At 42.3% G+C, this 20,350-nt stretch overlaps 1 protein-coding gene across 3 annotated transcripts; it reads right to left on the minus strand.

Moving 5' to 3' along the window:
* Positions 1 to 55: 55 nt before the first annotated feature.
* On the minus strand, positions 56 to 19,645 carry LOC111951161 (C-terminal-binding protein 1-like). 3 transcript variants are annotated; one of them, XM_023969198.2, is made up of 10 exons: positions 19,478 to 19,645; positions 18,541 to 18,712; positions 10,414 to 10,568; positions 8,006 to 8,150; positions 7,675 to 7,881; positions 6,925 to 7,139; positions 6,564 to 6,694; positions 6,304 to 6,431; positions 5,963 to 6,083; positions 56 to 5,824 (listed from the first exon to the last, which is right to left on the minus strand). In XM_023969198.2, exons 2-10 carry the CDS (start codon positions 18,596 to 18,598, stop codon positions 5,635 to 5,637), a joined length of 1,350 nt encoding a protein of 449 aa, XP_023824966.1. In that variant the 5' UTR covers positions 18,599 to 18,712; positions 19,478 to 19,645; the 3' UTR covers positions 56 to 5,634. The 3 variants fall into 3 exon arrangements, with proteins under 3 accessions (XP_023824966.1, XP_023824967.1, XP_023824968.1); XM_023969199.2 differs by lacking the exon at positions 19,478 to 19,645 and adding an exon at positions 19,350 to 19,449; XM_023969200.2 differs by lacking the exons at positions 18,541 to 18,712; positions 19,478 to 19,645 and adding an exon at positions 16,318 to 16,418.
* Positions 19,646 to 20,350: the final 705 nt, after the last annotated feature.

A 20,350-nucleotide genomic window follows, 5' to 3' on the forward strand; every position in this document is an offset into this window, starting at 1 on the left:
TTTTAACATTGTCAATGAATCATGAGACCAAACCAATGAAAATAAAATTATAAAATGCATTGCCATGCCTGTAACATTTCGGAGGAACAGGATTTTTTTATTAAAATACTTTATTGTAGAAGCTAACATCACAAATACGTGTTTCTATTTAAAAAGTTCAGAATAAATCCTAGTTACAAATGTATTGGGTTTTTCCTCATTTTGCAGTCTGATGGAGATGACATCTAAACATGAAATAAAATAACCTAATGCACACAATGACATTTGTGTACGTTGTAATGTAAATTATCCAGGCATAGAGCACATCACATTTGAACCACATTGATTCCATTTCTAAAGATTTGATATCTCTCTCAATAAGACAAGTAAATCAATGATAAAACTTGATTGATGAAACAGGCAAGGACAACTATTTATTTTGTTATTGTTCCATCAAAGCAAGTAACATTCTCATCTCTATAAAATGTTTTGGATTCTAATTACTAATTAATTCCCACAAGGAGCAAGACATACCACCAGACAACAACTTAAACACCACAAAGCATTGAGATCAACTAAGGTATTTCCCTATACTTGGCCAAAGTGTACCATAATGAGCAGGYGTTGATTTGAAATTCTGTAGCTCATTGTGCCCAAAGATGGCAGAACTCCGTTCCAATGCTTTTCCGGTTGTAAATGACCCGATTACAAGTWGGACTTATAGGAGGCTGCCCACCTTAGGCAGAATTGCCTGTTTGAATAGCCTACTCTCCTCACACACATCCCCTCTCCAGTGACACGCACAACTCTAAAGCTGTGCCTGGCTCAGTGTTATATCTATAAACTCCCTTGATTTTCAATGACTGTTGGGGGTGTTAAGGCTTTGCCACTAGCATATTTTAATCTCTGACTTTATACAACATAGGGACTTCCTTATCCACATCACACTGCTATGCTAAATACACAACCAAAAGTGTACTCGATTTTCCACTTCCTCTGTTCTTATCCTTGACAGTCAGGAAACAGATTGGACATCCCTGCCAAGCATCAATTCTGTCAGATTAAGAAATTAAGCCACATCTAATCAATCAGTTTTCTAATTAATATACTAGTAATGGACCACTGTCCTCCGGTCTTCAAATGTTCTGAATGTGGGTTGTGAACACCCATGTGACCAAGCCACAGATGCAAACACACATCACCACACAGCAGCAAGCCCCAGGTTCACACTCAAAAGCTGAAAACAACCAGAATAGTGTTCCACATGTGGTCAGGGCCTTGCACTGAACCAACATCAACTGGGCTCCTACTGCCTTAGTAATATTTCTATGGTTGTGACCTCGTTTTGCTAGGATGAAATGTGTTTTAAAGTTAAATTTAAAATGTTCAACTTCATATTCATCATCTTCAGCACCACCCCAACATATGTGAAAATGGCACTTGTCTATGTTTGTAGTAAAAAAATAAAAAGGAAAATAAGTGTTTCCAATAACATAATAAACCAATTAGCGGTGGCAGGTAGCCTAMTGGTTGGAGTGTTGGGCCAGTACCCGAAAGGTTGTTGGATCAAATCCCCGAGCTGACAAGGTAAAAATCTGTCATTCTGCTCCTGAACAAGGCTGTTAACCTGCTGTTCCTAGGCTGTCTTTGTAAATAAGAATTTGTTCTTAACTGACTTGCCTGGTTAAATAAATTAGTAGATAATCAAAATGATTTAAAAATCACACAATGGACACCGATGCTGTCATTGGAATCACATCTGGTCTTTGTTACTACAGATCATAGAAAAGCACCATTTTCACTTATGTTGATGTTGTGGTGGGTCTGGAGATGATTATGTTACTTTATCTACTAATGTTACTTTCTAAATGTAATCCGTTACAGTTACCTGTCCAAAATAGTCAGTCACGTAACTTTGGATCACCTAATCTGATTACATTCAGTTACTTTTAGATTACTTTCCCCTTAAGAGTCATTAGAATATGAGATCTATTGCAGGATAAATCATTGTTAAAGTTTACATAGCTGGCCATATATGGATGTTACATTTTACTTTATGGGTTGGTTATGTAGGCTTCTTCTAACCCATCGCTTTCTACTACATATAATAATACGATTAAATTATATCTTTACATTAAAAAACAAAGTCTAATCAGAATTCCAGTCATTKCAATAAATGTTACACCCRTTGAGCTTCAAGAATAGGACTTATTAGCCAGCCRTACTCTCTTGTTTATGATTTTGTTGTCATGGAGGACTGATTGGGCTCATTGATTCGAGTTYAAAAATAAATGCTGCGCTCATGGAATGGCATGCTTTCAGCACTACTGAAAAGTGCTATTTACATGTGAAAAATGAATGRCATATGCTGCATTTGCTATAGGTCTATTGTTTACCTTTTAGTTGGTGACACTTTGATATCTTGACAATATGCAGCTGTTTAAAGGGCAAATCCATATGAAACAATAACAAAATGGCCACCCTGTCTCTGTTTTGGTAAAAAGCTGAGGGATGGGCCTTGAGAAATGTAACCAGTCTCAGATTAATAGACAAAGCTATGGATGCAAGGACTGACCATCCATGATATCAAACTTGTTTTAACCATGTTATGAGGATACACAGTATGTTTACATTTAGAATGTTTACAAACATTAAAGACAAGCTTATATTTTGGGTTCTCATGGAGTGTGACAGTTGAACTAAGCTCATGAGGCATTTATAAGRTATGTTCTTCAAGAATCAATGGATAMATATATATAAAATGTATAAGTAAAATAGCTGATGTAGCAACTACAGATTGGCCCTTTAAGTCTATCAAAAGTGTGCGAGTTTGAGCATGTGTCCATTAGGCCTATGGATTTTTTATCAGCATGAATTAGATGGCGCAATAAAATACCCACTTTTATTCCATAGGCTGGYATCCGCACTACGCATGTGAGCATTTTTCATCGTTTACTCAAYTTGGATAATCTTTGGATGCCGACAGCAGTCGCACCATTGGAAGACGTAGCTTGGACTGTAGCCTAAGAAAAAGTATATTCCTGCTCTTTTCCCGCGATCCATCAAACACATTTGGTGTCATCATAGTGGTCTCTGACTTGTGGTCAGACTCGCTCAGGTGGAACAATGTTGTCATTGAGACAACAGAAGTGTCCCCCCKAAAAATTTCACAAACATACTTTCTGAATGTAAAAAGTAATCCTCGAGGTAATCRAGTTCTTATTAGAATATTTTTCCTGGTAATGGATTACAGTTTACATGTTCTTTTTTTGTAATCCCTTACATGTAATCTATTACTCCCCAACCCTGGAGATGAATATGAAGTTGAACATTTTTGAAATTTCCCTTTAAGAGTGACATACAAAAATTCCTTGAAGACCGATTATTCTAGTCTATTTGAGATCGACAGCAACTGTGGAATCCATATGGGTAAAATAAGTTTCAACGCCTGCAGTAATAACACAAGATGAAACCCTAAAATGAGTGTCAATGGCAGCAAACACTGTTGGGGGGGACAATGGTGATACCGGAGTACCTAAAGAGGATAGATAATTTGAGGACTTGACAAAGATAATATTGTTTTCATGTTCTATTCATATCCAAAAGGTAACATAAAAAAAGAAGTAGGAAGGTATGAAGACCGTCGTCAAGCAAATCTTAGCAACCACAATGTGCAGAACATCTACACATTTAATCAAAAGAAGAAAAAAAAAAAAGGAAAAAAAGGTTATAAGAGCAAACAACTAGTGTACAGTTGTGGCCAAAAGTTTTGAGAATGACACAAATATWAATTTTCACAAAGTCTGCTGCCTCAGTTTGTATGATGGCAATTTGCATATACTCCAGAATGTTATGAAGAGTGATCAGATGAATTGCAATTAATTGCAAAGTCCCGCTTTGCCATGCAAATGAACTGAATCCCCCCAAAAAACATTTCCACTGCATTTCAGCCCTGCCACCAAGCTGACATCATGTCAGTGATTCTCTTGTTAACATAYGTGTGAGTGTTGACGAGGATAAGGCTGGAGATCACTCGGTCATGCTGATTGAGTTCGAATAATAGACTGGAAGCTTCAAAAGGAGGGTGGTGCTTGGAATCATTGTTCTTCCTCTGTCAATCATGGTTACCTGCAAGGAAACAGGTGCCGCCATCATTGCTTTGCACAAAGAAGGGCAGCAAAGAAGCCACTTCTCTCCAGGAAAAACATCAGGGACAGACTGATATTCTGCAAAAGGTACAGGGATTGGACTGCTGAGGACTGGGGTAAAGTCATTTTCTCRGATGAATCCCCTTTCCGATTGTTTGGGGCATCCGGGAAAAAGCTTGTCCGGAGAAGACAAGGTGAGCGCTACCATCAGTTCTGTGTKATGCCAACAGTAAAGCATCCTGAGACCATTCATGTGTGGGGTTGCTTCTCAGCCAAGGGAGTGTGCTCACTCACAATTTTGGCTAAGAACACAGCCATGAATAAAGAATGGTACCAACACATCCTCCGAGAGCAACTTCTCCCAACCATCCAGGAACAGTTTGGTGACGAACAATGCCTTTTCCAGCATGATGGAGCACCTTGCCATAAGGCAAAAGTGATAACTAAGTGGCTCGGGAAACAAAATATCGATATTTTGGGTCCGTGGCCAGGAAACTCCCCAGACCATAATCCCATTGAGAACTTGTGGTCAATCCTCAAGATGCGGGTGGACAAACAAAAACCCACAAATTCTGACAAACTCCAAGCATTGATTATGCAAGAATGGGCTGCCATCAGCCAGGATGTGGCCCAGAAGTTAATTGACAGCATGACAGGGCGGATTGCAGAGGTCTTGAAAAYAATGTGTCAACACTGAAAATATTGACTCTTTGCATCAACTTCATGTAATTGTCAATAAAAGCATTTGACACTTTTGAAATGCTTGTAATTATACTTCAGTATTCCATAGTAACATCTGACAAAAATATCTAAAGACACTGAAGCGGCAAACTTTGTGAAAATTAATATTTGTATCATTCTCAAAACTTTTGGCCATATGTGGTGGTCTTGACACAGAAATATACTGTACATATTTCTGTGTTTTATCAGCAGAGGCATATAATGTGATATTATTCAATTTATGTCAAAAAGCTAAAAATAAAAAAAAGTTTAAAAAAATCACAGCCACACTTTTATTGTGATGACTAAATGTAGAGTCCGACATTAGAAAATCCTTTGTAAGGTTTGTGAACAAATAGTGGGGGGAAAAAAATCTTCCATACCGTTCCAGACTTATGCCTCACTTTATAGCATGTCAAACAGCAAAAGAGATAACAAAAGCAAAAAACACAGGAAAAATATTGGAACAGGTCTCCACAAAGGACTGATTTACAAAACCACTGAGCCACATGAACGTCAGACACAGAGGGGTTTAAAAGCAAACTGGGAGAAAAAAAATTCCTTGAGTAATCCACTTATTGCATTCTGGATGAGAGAAAACAGGATGTGTGGAGGGAGTCGAGGATTCTGTCCCTCCTGAAGGACTCTGTTCTGTAGGACGGGACCAAAGCCAGGTCAGAATGGACCTCAATACCAGTGTCTATAAGCTTGAATGAACATGAAGGGTGACYACGGAATGTTGTGGACAAGAGGGGGATTGGGGACAGTTGGGGGGTGGGGTGGAGGGCTACTGGTCCGTTGGCATGTCTCTGTCTGTTTCTGCTTTAGAGGGTTGCCCCGGCGATGGGGTGTGGGGGGGTCGGGACATGGGGGCAATCCCATGTGCCATAGCCAGGTTTCCTGCAACAATTCCCTCCACTGCAGCACCTGCCCCTGTCAGGCCTCCTGCTGTCACTCCCACTAGACCAGTAGGGAACCTGTCGTTCAGGGGGTGGAGTCAGAAGAATTACAACAGCTTTCTAAGGTCATAGAACACAAGCCAGATTCAAATCGAAACCTGGAGTTGTCTTACTGTAATTTATATATTACCTACATGTGCTTAAGTCTAGTCGTACCTGTAAGCTGCAGCTCCGTTCTGTTCTGAGTGCACGGCCCCATGGTCCACACCAGGCCACTGGGGTGTTGCCATCAGATACTCCTTGTTCACACAGTTCTTCAGACTGTCAGGGATGCGGCCTGTCGGGAAAACCATCACAACAGTGAAGCTAACTGATCAAATGATCAATGACAACTCTTGAAAAGGTTCTTTGTGCGGTAATACAAACTATATCACTAAAATGGTAAAGACTACTGTGCCAAGTATCACATGGCTCGACGGTTGTTCACTCTGCACGCCTGGTCTATTTGTGCCTATAAATATTCTGTCATACACCCTGAGGCTTGCATAACTGAATACCTGTGATGGCCCGGCGCACTTCTCTAGCTGCCTCCTCCCGAGCTTCAAGGGACGCCTGCTCACTGTACCAGGATGTGTGGGGGGTGCAAATCAGATTGGGAGCGTCCTTCAGTGGGCCCTGAGAGAAGCTGGAGAGATAAACAGATTTAAGAGTGTACAAGGTGGAGTTTATACAGAGAATCACAACTTTTAAAACAGTTATTGTTTTCAAGTCTTAAATGGCTGGGCTATAAGTCGGAGGAGGCTGGGAGGAAGCTGACCTGAAGGGCTCCGTCTCATGTACGTCCAAGGCCGCACCCCGTATCCTTCCCTCTTTCAGTGCCTGGGCCAGGGCCTTCTCATCCACCAGGCCCCCTCGTGCCGTGTTCACCAAAAATGCCCCCTGGCGCATCTGCACAGAGATCACAGTCAGAGGGAATGGGTTAGATATCGCAAAGCAAGCCATGCAGACTACAATAACCAAAACACATGATCTCATTATTGGGGAGAACGGAGATACACTCAAGACTCGAGGTTATGAGGGGTGACTTGTTCATGGAGTGTGAAAGTGAAATCATTGATAATTGGGGGTGTTGTGTGTGTGTGTGTGTGTGTGTGTGTGTGTGTGTGTGTGTGTGATACCTGTTTAATGGTGAAGTCGTTGATGAGGTGATGGTTGTGCTCGTTGAGGCTGCAGTGCAGTGACACACAATCAGAGTGGATGAGAAGGTCCTGCAGGGTGGCCATTCTCTGCAGGCCCAGAGAGCGTTCCACTCCGTCTGGCAGGTAGGGGTCGTAGAATATCACACTGAAGCCAAAGGCCTTGGCCCGCAGCGCTACAGCCTGGCCCACTCGCCCTGCGGAACAAACACAGACACTGTATGCTCAGACTGGAGGACGGAATAGCGGAGAGAGGAACCGCTCACTAACTCTGAGAAAACTAAAATGATTTGCATTAAATATACACTGAAATGACCTGTGAGGCCACCCATAATAATTACTATAAAAACGGTTGAGCGTGAGAAACTCAGCAGTGTTGCAGTTCTTGAAATAAACCGGTGCGCCTGGCACCTACTACCATACCCTTTTCAAAGGCACTTAAATKTTTTGTCTTGCCCATTCACCCTCTGAATGGCACACACACACAATCCATGTCTCAGTTGTCTCAAGGCTTAAAAATCCTTCTTTAACCTGTCCCCTCCCCTTCATCTACACTGATTGAAGTGGATTTAACAAGTGACATCGAGAAGGGATCATAGCTTCACCTGGATTCACATGGTCAGTCTATGTCATGGAAAGAGCAGGTGTCCTTAATGTTTTCTATATACCACGTCCTTTGTGACTACACTTGCAGAGAGCCCATGCTAAGACAAGATCCATTTCCCTCCTCACCCAGGCCAATGATGCCCAGCGTCTCTCCCCGGATGCGGGCAGCGCCGCTGGCCACCTCCCTGATCTGCTCCACGCTGGAAGCCCTGGTGCCCTCTCTCATAGCCTGGTGCATCCAGGTGACGCGGCGGTAAAGGTTCAGGATCAGACACATGGAGGTGTCCGCTGTCTCCTCCACTGACGTGGCAGGCACATTACACACAGCTATACCTGAGGGGGACAGAGCACAAAGGAGACAGTGGTTAGTTCTCATATATATTAAGGTGGATGGATGGGTCGTGTAATAGGTCGACTGGAGGGGTAGGAGAAGCAAAGTAATGATCCAGTAGCCAACCTAGTTCAGCCGCGGCCTTGATGTCCACGTTGTCGAAGCCACTACCTATTCGCACGATGATCCGCAGGCCCTTGAACTTGTCGAGGTCGTCCCGCGAGAGAGTGATGGTGTGGTACATCAGGGCGCCCACTGCTTCATTCAGCACCTGAAGCACCAGAGAGAGAATGGGTGAGTAGTAGGGCTGGGAATTGCCAGGGACATCACAATACTTTGGTGCCGAATCTATATGTAGAGTGCGCGATTCTATACAGTTGAAGTCGGAAGTTTACATACACCTTAGCCAAATATATTTAAACTCAGTTTCTCACAATTCCTGACATTTAATCCTAGTAAAAWTGCCCCGTCTTAGGTCAGTTAGGATCACCACTTTATTTTAAGAATGTGAAATGTCAGAATAATAGCAGAAAGAATGATTCATTTCAGCTTGTATTTCTTTCATCACATTCCCAGTGGGTCAGAAGTTTACATACACTCAATTAGTATTTGGTAGCATTGCCTTTAAATTMTTTAACTTGAGTCAAACGTTTGGAAGTGTGCTTGGGGTCATTGTCCATTTGGAAGCCCCAAATAGCGACCAAGCTTTAACTTCCTGACTGATGTCTTGAGATGTTGCTTCAATATATCCACATAATTTTCCTTCCTCATGTCCTCCGTAAAAAAAAAGGCAAAAGCACCCCAACATGATTGCCACCACGTGCTTCAGGGATGGGATGGTGTCTTCGGCTTGCAAGCCTCCCCCTTTTTCCTCCAACATAACGATGGTCATTATGTCCAAACAGTTCTATTTTTGTTTCATTAGACCAGAGACATTTCTCCAAAAAGTACGATTTTGTCCCCATGTGCAGTTGCAAACCATATAGCTTATTTTTTGGGGGCGGGTTTTGGAGCAGTGGCTTCTTCCTTGCTGATGGCCTTTCAGGTTATGTCGATATAGAACTCATTTTACTGTGGATATAGATAATTTTGTACCTGTTTCTCCAGCATCTTCACAGGTCCTTTGCTGTTGTTCTGGATTATTTTGCACTTTTCGCAACAAAGTACGTTCATCTCTAGAAGACAGAACGCGTCTCCTTCCTGAGCAGTATGACGGTTGCGTGGTCCCATGTGTTTATACTTGCGTACTATGTTTGTACAGAAGAACGCGGTATCTTCAGGCATTGGAAATTTCTCCCAAGGATGAACCAGACTTTGAGGTCTACAATTATTTTCTGAGGTCTTGGCTGATTTCTTTTGATTTTTCCCATGATGTCAAGCAAAGAGGCACTGAGTTTGAAGGTAGGACTTGAAATACATCCACATGTACACTTCCAATTGACTCAATGCTGTCAATTAGCCTATCAGAAGCCATGACATAATTTTCTTGAATTTTCAAAGCTGTTTAAGGCACAGTCAACTTAGTAAGTTGACTGTGCCTTTAAACAGCTTTGAAAATTCAAGAAAATTATGTCATGGCTTCTGACCCACTGGAATTGTGATACAGTGAGTTATAAGTGAAATAATCTGTCATGCACAAAGTAGATGTCCTAACCGATCTTGCAAAACAATAGTTTGTTAACAAGAAATATGCGGAGTGGTTGAAAAACCAAACTAAGTGTATGTAAACTTTCCAACTTCAACTTTATGTAGAGTGATTCCTTATGTAGTGTGCGATTAATATGATAGTGTGCGATTCCATATGTTATAGTGCGCGATTCCATATGTATAGTGCGCGATTCCATAGTATGTGCGCGATTCATAGTATAGTGCGCGATTCCATATGTTAGTGCGATCCTATGATATCCATATGTATAGTCGCGCGATTCATACGTATAGTGCGCGATTCCATACGTATAGTGCGCGATTCATACGTATAGTGCGCGCGATTCATATGTATAGTGCGCGATTCCATATGTATAGTGCGCAATTCATACGTATAGTGTGATTCGATACTGTGGTTTATTGCGATTTTATGTTCCAAACTCACTATATGTCTGCTGCAGAGGACAAGAGAGACATGAGAAAACAAGTTTTGATCAGTCATGGAAATAAAGTGCTTAAAACAAATTGGCTCCCTGTTTAAAAAGATGGAGAACAAGCTACAGAAGGAAAAATACAGGAGTGTTGGTGCAAGTACAGCCAACTAGCGCAAAAATAATATTGCGAGAGTCAAAACGATACGATATCTGTATCTGTATGTATCTGTATCGATCTTTTCCCCCCCATCACTGGTGAGTGTTCAGAAGAGGCTATTCAATCGATATCCTTATTCTACCATTGCAATAAAAGAGCAGAGACTTTCCCTAATTCTATCGAGTTGGAAATAAAGCCCACCACAAAAATAGCAGACGTGTTCACGATGCAGACATTTCCCTCGCTAAAAAGTGCAGACAGATACTTAGAGGAGAACCATATAGTTAGAGGTTGGGTACCTTCTCYTGGATCTCCTGGGTGGACTGGGCATCACAGAAGGCCACCGTGGCCACGTCCTTCAGGACAGGCATCTCRACGGTGCAGTCGCGACCATCCAACAGTGCCACTAGGGGGCGCGGGTGCATCGGCCCATTCAATATCGGGGGGCGAATGCCTAAACAAATCAACATAAAACGGACAAGACTTAAAAATTAAAAATAAACACTCTTTGGATCTTTATCCAGGGTGTATCACTTGTGTCCTTTCTAACGGATCAATCAGATAGAGCAATGTGATCATGTAGTAGGTCTAACCGATTGAATTGTATGACAGTTAGACCTATGTGATCATGTAGATGGCCTAACTGTCATACATTTCCATTTATATCAAACTTCCAGTATAAAAAATAAAACCATTCAAAAATATATTACAAATAGCCTATTAAAAGACAGTTAGACAGGGCTTWGACTCTTGTGGGCTAAGGTAATAGCCTWTARAAACACAKTGAATAACAGATTCACTACATAGAACAGTCCCCCCCACCAAAAAAAATAAAGGAAGTTTGTTCTGATGTGTCTGTCCTATAACAGAGATAAGAACAGGAAACATGWTTTTTTTCTTTACATGTATTTAACCCTTTATTTTTGGCACTAAACAGCCTCCATATATACTTCCATAAATCTTTTCAACTGGTCCTGGGAGACCTTTGGAGGAATCTCGTGACGGCCTACCCCGGCCAAACCCTCCCCCTGGACTACTGTTCAGTCGTGTGGTCAGGTGCCACAAAAAGGGACTTAGCAAAAAATTGCAATTGGCTCAGAACAGGGCAACACGGCTGGCCCTTGGATGTACACAGAGAGCTAATATCAATAATATGCATGTCAATCTCTCCTGGCTCAAAGTGGAGGAGAGATTGACTTCATCACTACTTGTATTTATGAGAGGTACTGACATGTTGAARACCCATGCATACCCAACAAGACATACCACCAGAGGTCTCTTCACAGTCCACAAGTCAAGAATAGACAATGGGAAGCCACAGTCAGTACTACATAGAGCCATGACTACATGGAACTCTTTCCACATCAAGTAACTGATACAAGCTGTAGAACCAGGTAAAGAATTTAAAAAATGAAATACACCTTATGGAACAGCGGGGACTGTGAAGTAACACAAACACGATAACATACYCACACATGGATTTAGTGCTGTAGATGTGGTAGTGGTGGAGTAGGGTCCTGAGGGCACACAATGTGTGGTGAAATCTGTGAATGTATTGTAATGTTTTTTAAATTYTATAAACTGCCTTAAATTTTGCTGGACCCCAGGAAGAGTAGCTGCTGCTTTGTCAGGAACTAAATGGGGATCCATAATAAACCCCAGGAAGAGTAGGCAGCAGCTAATTGGAATCCATAATAAATACAAATACAACCCCAACCAACAGGGCAGACTCCTCCAGCCCGCAACCAACAGGGCAGACTCCTCCAGCCCCCAACCAACAGGGCAGACTCCTCCAGCCCCGACAACAGGGCAGACTCCTCCAGCCCCGCAACAGGGCAGACTCCTCCAGCCCCGAATACAGGGCAGACTCCTCCAGCCCCGACAACAGGGCAGACTCCTCCAGCCCGACAAAGGGCAGACTCCTCCAGCCCCGACAACAGGGCAGACTCCTCCAGCCCCGACAACAGGGCAGACTCCTCCAGCCCGACAACAGGCAGACTCTCCAGCCCGACAACAGGGGCAACTCCTCCAGCCCCGAACAGGGGCAGACTCCTCCACCCCGGACACAGGGCAGACTCCTCCGCCCCGACAACAGGGCAGACTCCTCCAGCCCCGACAACAGGGCAGACTCCTCCAGCCCCACAACAGGGCAGACTCCTCCAGCCCCAAAGGGGCAGAACTCCTCAGCCCCCACAACAGGGCAGACTCCTCCAGCCCCCACAACAGGGCAGACTCCTCCAGCCCCACAACAGGGCAGACTCCTCCAGCCCCACAACAGGGCAGACTCCTCCAGCCCCCCACAACAGGGCAGACTCCTCCAGCCCCCACAACAGGGCAGACTCCTCCAGCCCCCACAACAGGGCAGACTCCCCAGCCCCCAACAGGGCAGACTCCACCGCCCCCACAACAGGGCAGACTCCACCAGCCCCCACAACAGGGCAGACTCCTCCAGCCCCCACAACAGGGCAGACTCTCCAGCCCCCACAACAGGGCAGCCTCCTCCAGCCCCACAAACAGGGCAGCCTCCTCCAGCAGAAGGGTGGGGTTGGAGGCACAGGCTTCTTTTGAGTTACTATGACCTTAATTTCCCCTGCCTTCTGCAACAATACACAGTCTGCCCTTCTGCACAATACACAGTCTGCCCTTCTGCAACAATACACAGTCTGCCCTTCTGCAACAAATACACAGTCTGCCCTCTGCAACAATACACAGTCCTGCGCTTCTGCAACAATACACAGTCTGCCCTTCCTGCAAACAATACACAGTCTGCCCTTCTGCAAACAATACACAGTCTGCCCTTCTGCAACAATACACAGTCTGCCCTTCTGCAAACATACACAGTCTGCCTTCTGCAACAATACGTCTGCCTTCTGCAACAATACACAGTCTGCCCTTCTGCAACAATACACAGTCTGCCCTTCTGCAACAATACACAGTCTGCCCTTCTGCAACAATACACAGTCTGCCCTATCACCACAAAGCGCACACATCTCAAATAAACATCAATTAGAAACCTAAATGATCAAAGATAGATATGGCTCATAGCTGGGAGATACATACTGCATTGACAGCTGTTAATGCAGTATGTATGTGATATTGATACAGTGCCTTCAGAAAGTATTCACACCCCTTGTTACAGCCTGAATTTTAAATTAATTACATTGAGTCACAATACCCCATAATGTCAATGTGGAATTATGTTTTTAGATTATTTTTTTTTTACAAATTAATTTAAAATGAAAAGTTTAAATAAGTATTCAATCCCCTTGTTATGGCAAGACTAAATAAGTTCAGGAGTAAAAATTGCTTATCAAATCACATAACTTGCATAGACTCACTCTGTGTGCAACAATAGTGTTTAACGTGATTTTTGAATGACTACCTCATCTCTGTACCCCACATATACAGATAATTGTTAGGTCCCTCATTCGAGCAGTGAATTTCAAACACAAAGATCAGGGAGGTTTTCCAATGCCTCACAAAGAAGGYCACCTATTGGTAGATGTTTATATTATTTATTTTTTAAAGCTCATGTAGAATATCCCTTTGGGCATGGTGAAGTTATTAAATTACACTTTGGATGGTGTATCAATATACTCAGTCACTACAAAGATACAGGCCTCCTTCCTAACTCAGTCACCGGAGAGGAAGGAAACCGATCATGGATTTCACCATGTGGCCAATGGTGACTTTAAAACAGTTACAGAGTTTAATGGCTGTGATAGGAGAAAACAGAGGATGGATCAACAACATTGTACACAATACTAACCTAAATGACAGAGAGAAAAGGAAGCATGTACAGAATAAAACATATTCCAAAACAAGCATTCTGTTTGCAATTAGGCACAACTGAAAAAATGTGGCAAAGAAATTAACTTTAATGTCCTGAATACAAAGTGTTATGTTTGGGGCAAATCCAACAACACATGACTGAGTATCAAGCATGGTGGTGGCTGCATCATGTTATGGGTATGCTTGTCATCGGCAAGGGCTAGAAAGTTTTTTAGGATAAAAAGAAACTGAATAGAGCTAAGCAGAGGCAAAAACATAGTAGTGTTGCACGGTATACCAGTACCATGGTACAAAAACGTCATGATACTTATAACATTTTAGTATACCTGTAGTACCATTTAATATGATACTACCTAATTGTTCAGCCCTACCAATCTAAAGAACCTGCTGGTGCCTATTATACAATTTTTATAAAGTCAGTTCTGTTTACGAAAGTAGTTGAATCCAAGCAACAGCCACTAGTCTCTTGTATGAGCAGGTTCAATGATATCRACTTCACTTTCATGCCCATAGCACGTGTGGAAGTTGTAATCAGCCCTCACCTGGTTCTCTTCATCTGCATCTATACCTTGCATCAGTTTTATTTTTAAATATATATATACACATTTAGCCGTGATGGCGAGCTGGGATGCAGAACKTGATGACTCTGTTGTTTATTTTATTGATTTAACTAGGCAAGTCAGTTAAGAACAAATTCTTATTTTTACAATGGCCTACCCCAGCCAAACCCTCCCCTAACCCGGACGACCCTAGGCCAATTGTGCGCCGCCTTATGGGACTCCTGATGACGGCCGGTTGTGAATACAGCCCGGGATCGAACCAGAGTCTGTAGTGACACCTCTAGCACTGAGATGCAGTGCCTTAGACCGCTGAGCCACTTGTACTATTGCATGTGTGAAACAGCACAAATACAAGCACCCATCAAATTATTATTACTTGAAGGTCAGTATTATTACTTGAAGGTCAGTATTATTACTTGAAGGTCAGTATTATTACTTGAAGGTCAGTATTATTACTTGAAGGGCAGAGAATGCCAACCCACTCCAATAGTGCAATTCTAAAATCTTGATGCCAGAGTCCCAAGTAGTGACGGCTGAAAACACAAATAGCCTAAACGAACAAGCTCATTCATATGAGATAACATTACCTTAGCCCCCCTAAAAAAACAAGTTAGTTTACCCTCCCCCAAGAACTATGAGAGATTACATGCGTTTAGCAATTAACACATTGATGTGTGTGTGGACTTTTTCAATCTTAATGATGTGTTGTATTGACAGTGACACCAACAATCAAAAAATTGGGCAACAGTGAATGGACAGTAGCCCAACCGGACAATACAAAGTGTAGCAAGTGTACCAACTAAAGCGAGWGTGTCACATGACCCTCACAATTTTTTTTTTTTTTTAAAGGCACACAAGGGGCCTTGTGGACCTAAGATTTCTTCAGAGCTAAGGATAATCATAGAGCAGCCTAGAGACATTGATGGCACTTAATAAAAGAGATGAACATGAGAATTCAACCCTCAAAGCAACAGCACTACACACACAGACCACACCACTCATTGTGACTGTCAATAGCTTCCTTTGATAGATAGATATATATCTATATACACACACACATATAGTACAGCTTAGTGCTCTGTCGCCTAAAAGATTCCTTCATTCGTCTTTTAAAAAAAAGACAAGTTATGGACAAAGAAATTGCTTTTTGGCTCATTCTAATCTGATCCAGAACATGAAAAACATAGCAGTAATGAGGAGCTAGCCTGACAAATATTCACAGGGGATTGGAGCAGAATTAGAAAACACACTGCATAGCAAAAAGGAGTGTTCAACAAACCTACAAAAATGACCTACTTCTTTCTGGACAAAAAGACGAAGACACGAATTCAAATTAACCTAAGGAAGGACAAGAAAGGCACATTCGACAGGGKAAGAGAGCGGAGCTGGCTACACACATGCACCATATGGTCTGGCAGAGTGTATGACCATGTGACTGTGTGACCGTGTGTGTGTGTGAGTAGAAAGCCTGGTCCGACCAGCAGCAGGGCCATGCACACAATGCTATTCATTCAGCGCTCATTCATTCTCCCCCGTCCGCCTGCCACTCTGTGGGTGTAAGTAAGCGAGCTCACAGGGAGGGGTGGGGGATAATGCTGCAGTACCCCACCCTGCCCCCTGCCACACAGGCTCCAGAGCACTCACACACACAATACTATAAAAGACCAAGGACAAAAATGCACCGGGATGGCGAATCACCTATTTAAATAATAAAAAACAAAATAGCAGATTTGTACTCCTCTGTCCTATCGATCTAACCCCGCCTACTCCTKCTCTCCTTCCTTCCTTCCTTCCTTCCCTCTCGCTATCGCGCTGTAGGAAAACAAAAGAGAAGACATTCATCATCCTAACCTTGCATGCTGCAGTTGACCAGCCTTTCTTCTTCTCCTTCTCCACTTACAGTTACTGTCAGAATGCTTTCGCTTGGCACAATCCCAGGCAAACTCTCTCCTCCTTCAACCTACCCCTTGCTCCAATCAGAGTGAGGAACAATTCAGCCATAGCCAACCAAAACTAAGCTTATTAGCATTGAGAGGCTAGGTTGGGTAGTGTGCAGTAGAGGCAATTTCCATGTTGTTTTTTAAAGAGAAATGTGAACCAGTGTGGTGCATTGCTCGCTGGAAAAAATACGAAAATGTAAATGATTATGGCCAGTCTATTCAAATAAAATATTTTTAGAAGATCAAATTCAGAAAGCACGTACTAATTCACTAATATAACAAATTCATGAAATTGTAAAATGATCAAAAGGCCACTACGTGCAACATTGATTTGACTGGTCAACAGTAGCTAAGGAAGTGACTGTATAGGCTACTACTTGATACTAGATTCATATTAAATGGTGCATAAAAAGCAAAAAGCTATTGTGGGAAAAAATTATTTTAAAATATAGCTAATTAAAACCCTTATACATTTAAAATAAACACGAGTACAGGATTACAATCATCCCTGTCAAATAAAAATCCTACTATCCCAAAAAATATTTCTGTGGAAACTCAGCAAACTCAGCAGTCACCTGCACCACTGTAACAGACACTGTATCCCTGCCACAGCAGACCCGGGGTTCGAACACGTCACAACCAAACAAATGCATTCATCATCAATACCAGTACAGTGGGGCGGCAGGTACCGTAGTGGTTAGAGCGTTGGACTAGTAACCGAAAGGTTGCAAGATCGAATCCCCGAGCTGACAAGGTAAAAATCTGTCGTTCTGCCCCTGAACAAAGTTAACCCACTAGGCAGTCATTGAAAATAAGAATTTGTTCTTAACTGACTTGCCTAATTAAATAAAAAACTGCATTTCAATCTCAGAAAGATGAGCTGCGCAATACAAGTTTAGCCATCCACTACACATTTGCAGTCAAATCACTGTCAGGAAGAGCTGAATGGCCATTCACATTGATATCACAACCAGTTCCGCAATTATAAACCGAGAGCTCAATTAAGTCAAATGGGAAAATTCTAAAAATCCTAATCCACAGTTCTTTACCTGCCAGCATCCTCTGGGCACTGGACAAAGCACAGAGCAAATGGTTATTCTTTTATTATATCTAGGTAACTCAAATGACTTTAATCGTGTATATAAGTGCAACTGGAACAAATGTGCCTGTCAGAAATCACATTCCTGACAGTTCCACCACTGAAATTAGAGAGCTCTGTTCAGTTACATGGTAATATATWTTTTTTTAAATGCCCATTTGCACTSTACCTATCCAGCGGCGAGAGAACACTGGCACCAACGGATAGCCATAGAAATGAATAACATGGTGTTAATACGGCAGTATTTTGACTGCATATGTGAGCGCCCTTAAGTGACTGGTGTATCAGCAGAAACTCTGTAGGTAGCACATTAACCGTAGAAATAACAACTACATTATAGAAGTTTAATAAATTATTACTCGTATTATTATTATGAAGGGATGGAGGCACAAGGTTTGACAGTGGCATGAGCCAAAGTCAAGCCAATGGTGCAAGTAAGGGGTTCATCAGTGTGTGACTGTCCTAGAAGCAGGTGTGTGATGCAAGGAAAACAGTGCAATGCACTGCATACAAATATACAAGTATCAATGTAATCTAAACTGCCAGTAATGACTTGACAAAGGCAACAGGAAGTAAGTAGGTCCACAGGCCCCCTCCCTCTTTTGCTGTTTATGGAATTAGATCTGTCATTGACTCCGTTATTTGACAACCCTTCCCAACACAGATTAGACAGGAGTATAACACTTTGAAGTGTTATTGTCACATACACTGGGTAGTTGCAATGAAATGTGTTGTTTTACAGGGTCAGCCATAATTGTATCAGGGACAGAAGGGGATTAGTTATAAATATCTTTGGTCGTGTGGCGCTATATGGCACTGTCTGACATAATGAAGTCAAGCACAAATGTATGGTGTCCATCACCTATGTATGTCTACGGTCCATCGGGCCAATGTTTGTCATTTCCCATTCTACATTGGAGAAAATATGAAAATGTCCAAGAATCCTTAGATAGCCAGCTGTTAACTACAAAAGTTTGTACACGTGCATTGTCAGTCTCTAACATGATAATTGGGGAAAAGTATGTTAATACTGACCTTCACAAATTCGGTCAAGCCTCTGTCGCTTGACTTTATGCTTATCCATGAGAGCCATCGGCGTTCTTCACCCCAGCCAAAGCACAAACAAATCAGACCAAAGCTGAGCCACACAAGGCAAATGTCAGAGTCAAACACCTCCCAGGGAACAATTATATGCCCCGGTGAAAACCTGTAAATAAAATTAACAGCGTTTTAATATCTACATGACTGGCTTAGCTACTAAACGTTTCCTAGCTACCATGCCTAAATGTGTAACCACATGACTAGTTGTATGGATAATAAAGTTGTTGATTTGGAATTACATATTTTTATCTAGCTATTTTAGCTAACGCTAGCTAGCATCACTTTGAATGGCTAGTACAGCTGGCCAGAGCCAATACTGTAGCTTGCGCCACAGCCGATTATCGAGCTAGCTAGCTAACGTTCGTTTCTTTTCCTAACTTTCACACTGCACTGGCTTCTTAGTTAACGTTAGTTAGGAAATAAAAAAAACAATTAATTTGAAGCGCCAGTTTATAGCTAGCTAGCTAAATACCCACGCAATTTACACAGTAGTTATCTAGCTAGCTAGCTGGCTAAATGTTGCTAGTTAGCTAAAAAAAAAGTAACTAGCCTACTAATTCAAAGTCGGTAGCCAATATTCGTGTGGCTAACATGGCTAGCTATTTAGCTTTTCTAAAATCACGCAAACGTGATACAGAGTTGCACGAAAATAGGCCTGTTTTACAAAACTAACACAGCTACTTTAGCTAGTTAATACTACTAGCTAGCGCCACTGATGGTAATTTACAAGCAAATCAACACACGTTTAGGCGGCGTAAAACTATTTTTGCTTCAAGAGAATACCAAGAAGACGACCACGGAGCAGTAACGTTAGCTGTTGGATCAGATCACAGCACTACTAAGTAGCTAGCTAAGGTTATTGGTTCATTACCAAGTACTGCAGGTTCTGTTAATCTTGGTCTTGTGGGGGTCAATATGAGTTTACGTCTTCCCACTTAACGGATCGTCATGAATCCAAACAGTTTGTTCAGATGAGTCAGGTGACGGACGAGTCGGTGTCACAAAATAATGAGAAGTCTTGATAAACCACGGTTAGTGGAGTGTGGCGCCTTCACGTAACACAGGGGGTATTGCAGACCAGGCTGCACACTGACCATCCGACCCCGATTTCTCAGGGACCACATTTGAGCTTGATGAGGTTTCTTTCAAGATGGCAAGGGTCATAATGTATTCTTAACCACAGGTAGGCTGCTACTTCCCTTTATTGCACAATAATAATCTCTACAGTACCAGTGATCTGAGTGGAGGACAGTCACATGAGGCCGAGTGGACAGTGCTAAAGCATTATGCATTTTAGTCATTTAGCAGACGCTCTTATCCACGATTTACAGCACATATGTTTCACCTAGTCGGCAAGGGAATTCGAACCAGCGACCTTTCAGTTACTAGCCCAACGCTCTAAACCGCTAAACTACCTGCCTTCCTATCCCCCATACTGTGCTAGTTGGGGATGAGGCGCATCAGATGCAGGGCATCCTGGCGAGTGGGATGAGGACAGATACGTGACATACATGCTTGAGATCAAAGGGAATATGATATATAAATGTGCTTAAAATAAGCAAACGTAAAATGGTAAAGACTAGATCACATGCAGTTGAAGAGCCCTTCCCCATAATCTTTTCAAAAAAGCTCAGACTCTTTGTTTCCTTTCCTTGTAAAATAATTTCCAATAAACTTTATTTATACACAAACTGAGTTTGAAATCGCCATCTTTTTAACACATACAATAAAAAACATCTCTAAA

The sequence above is a fragment of the Salvelinus sp. IW2-2015 genome, linkage group LG23 (assembly GCF_002910315.2).
Source record: "Salvelinus sp. IW2-2015 linkage group LG23, ASM291031v2, whole genome shotgun sequence".
In the NCBI taxonomy this organism is placed as follows: Eukaryota; Metazoa; Chordata; class Actinopteri; order Salmoniformes; family Salmonidae; genus Salvelinus; species Salvelinus sp. IW2-2015.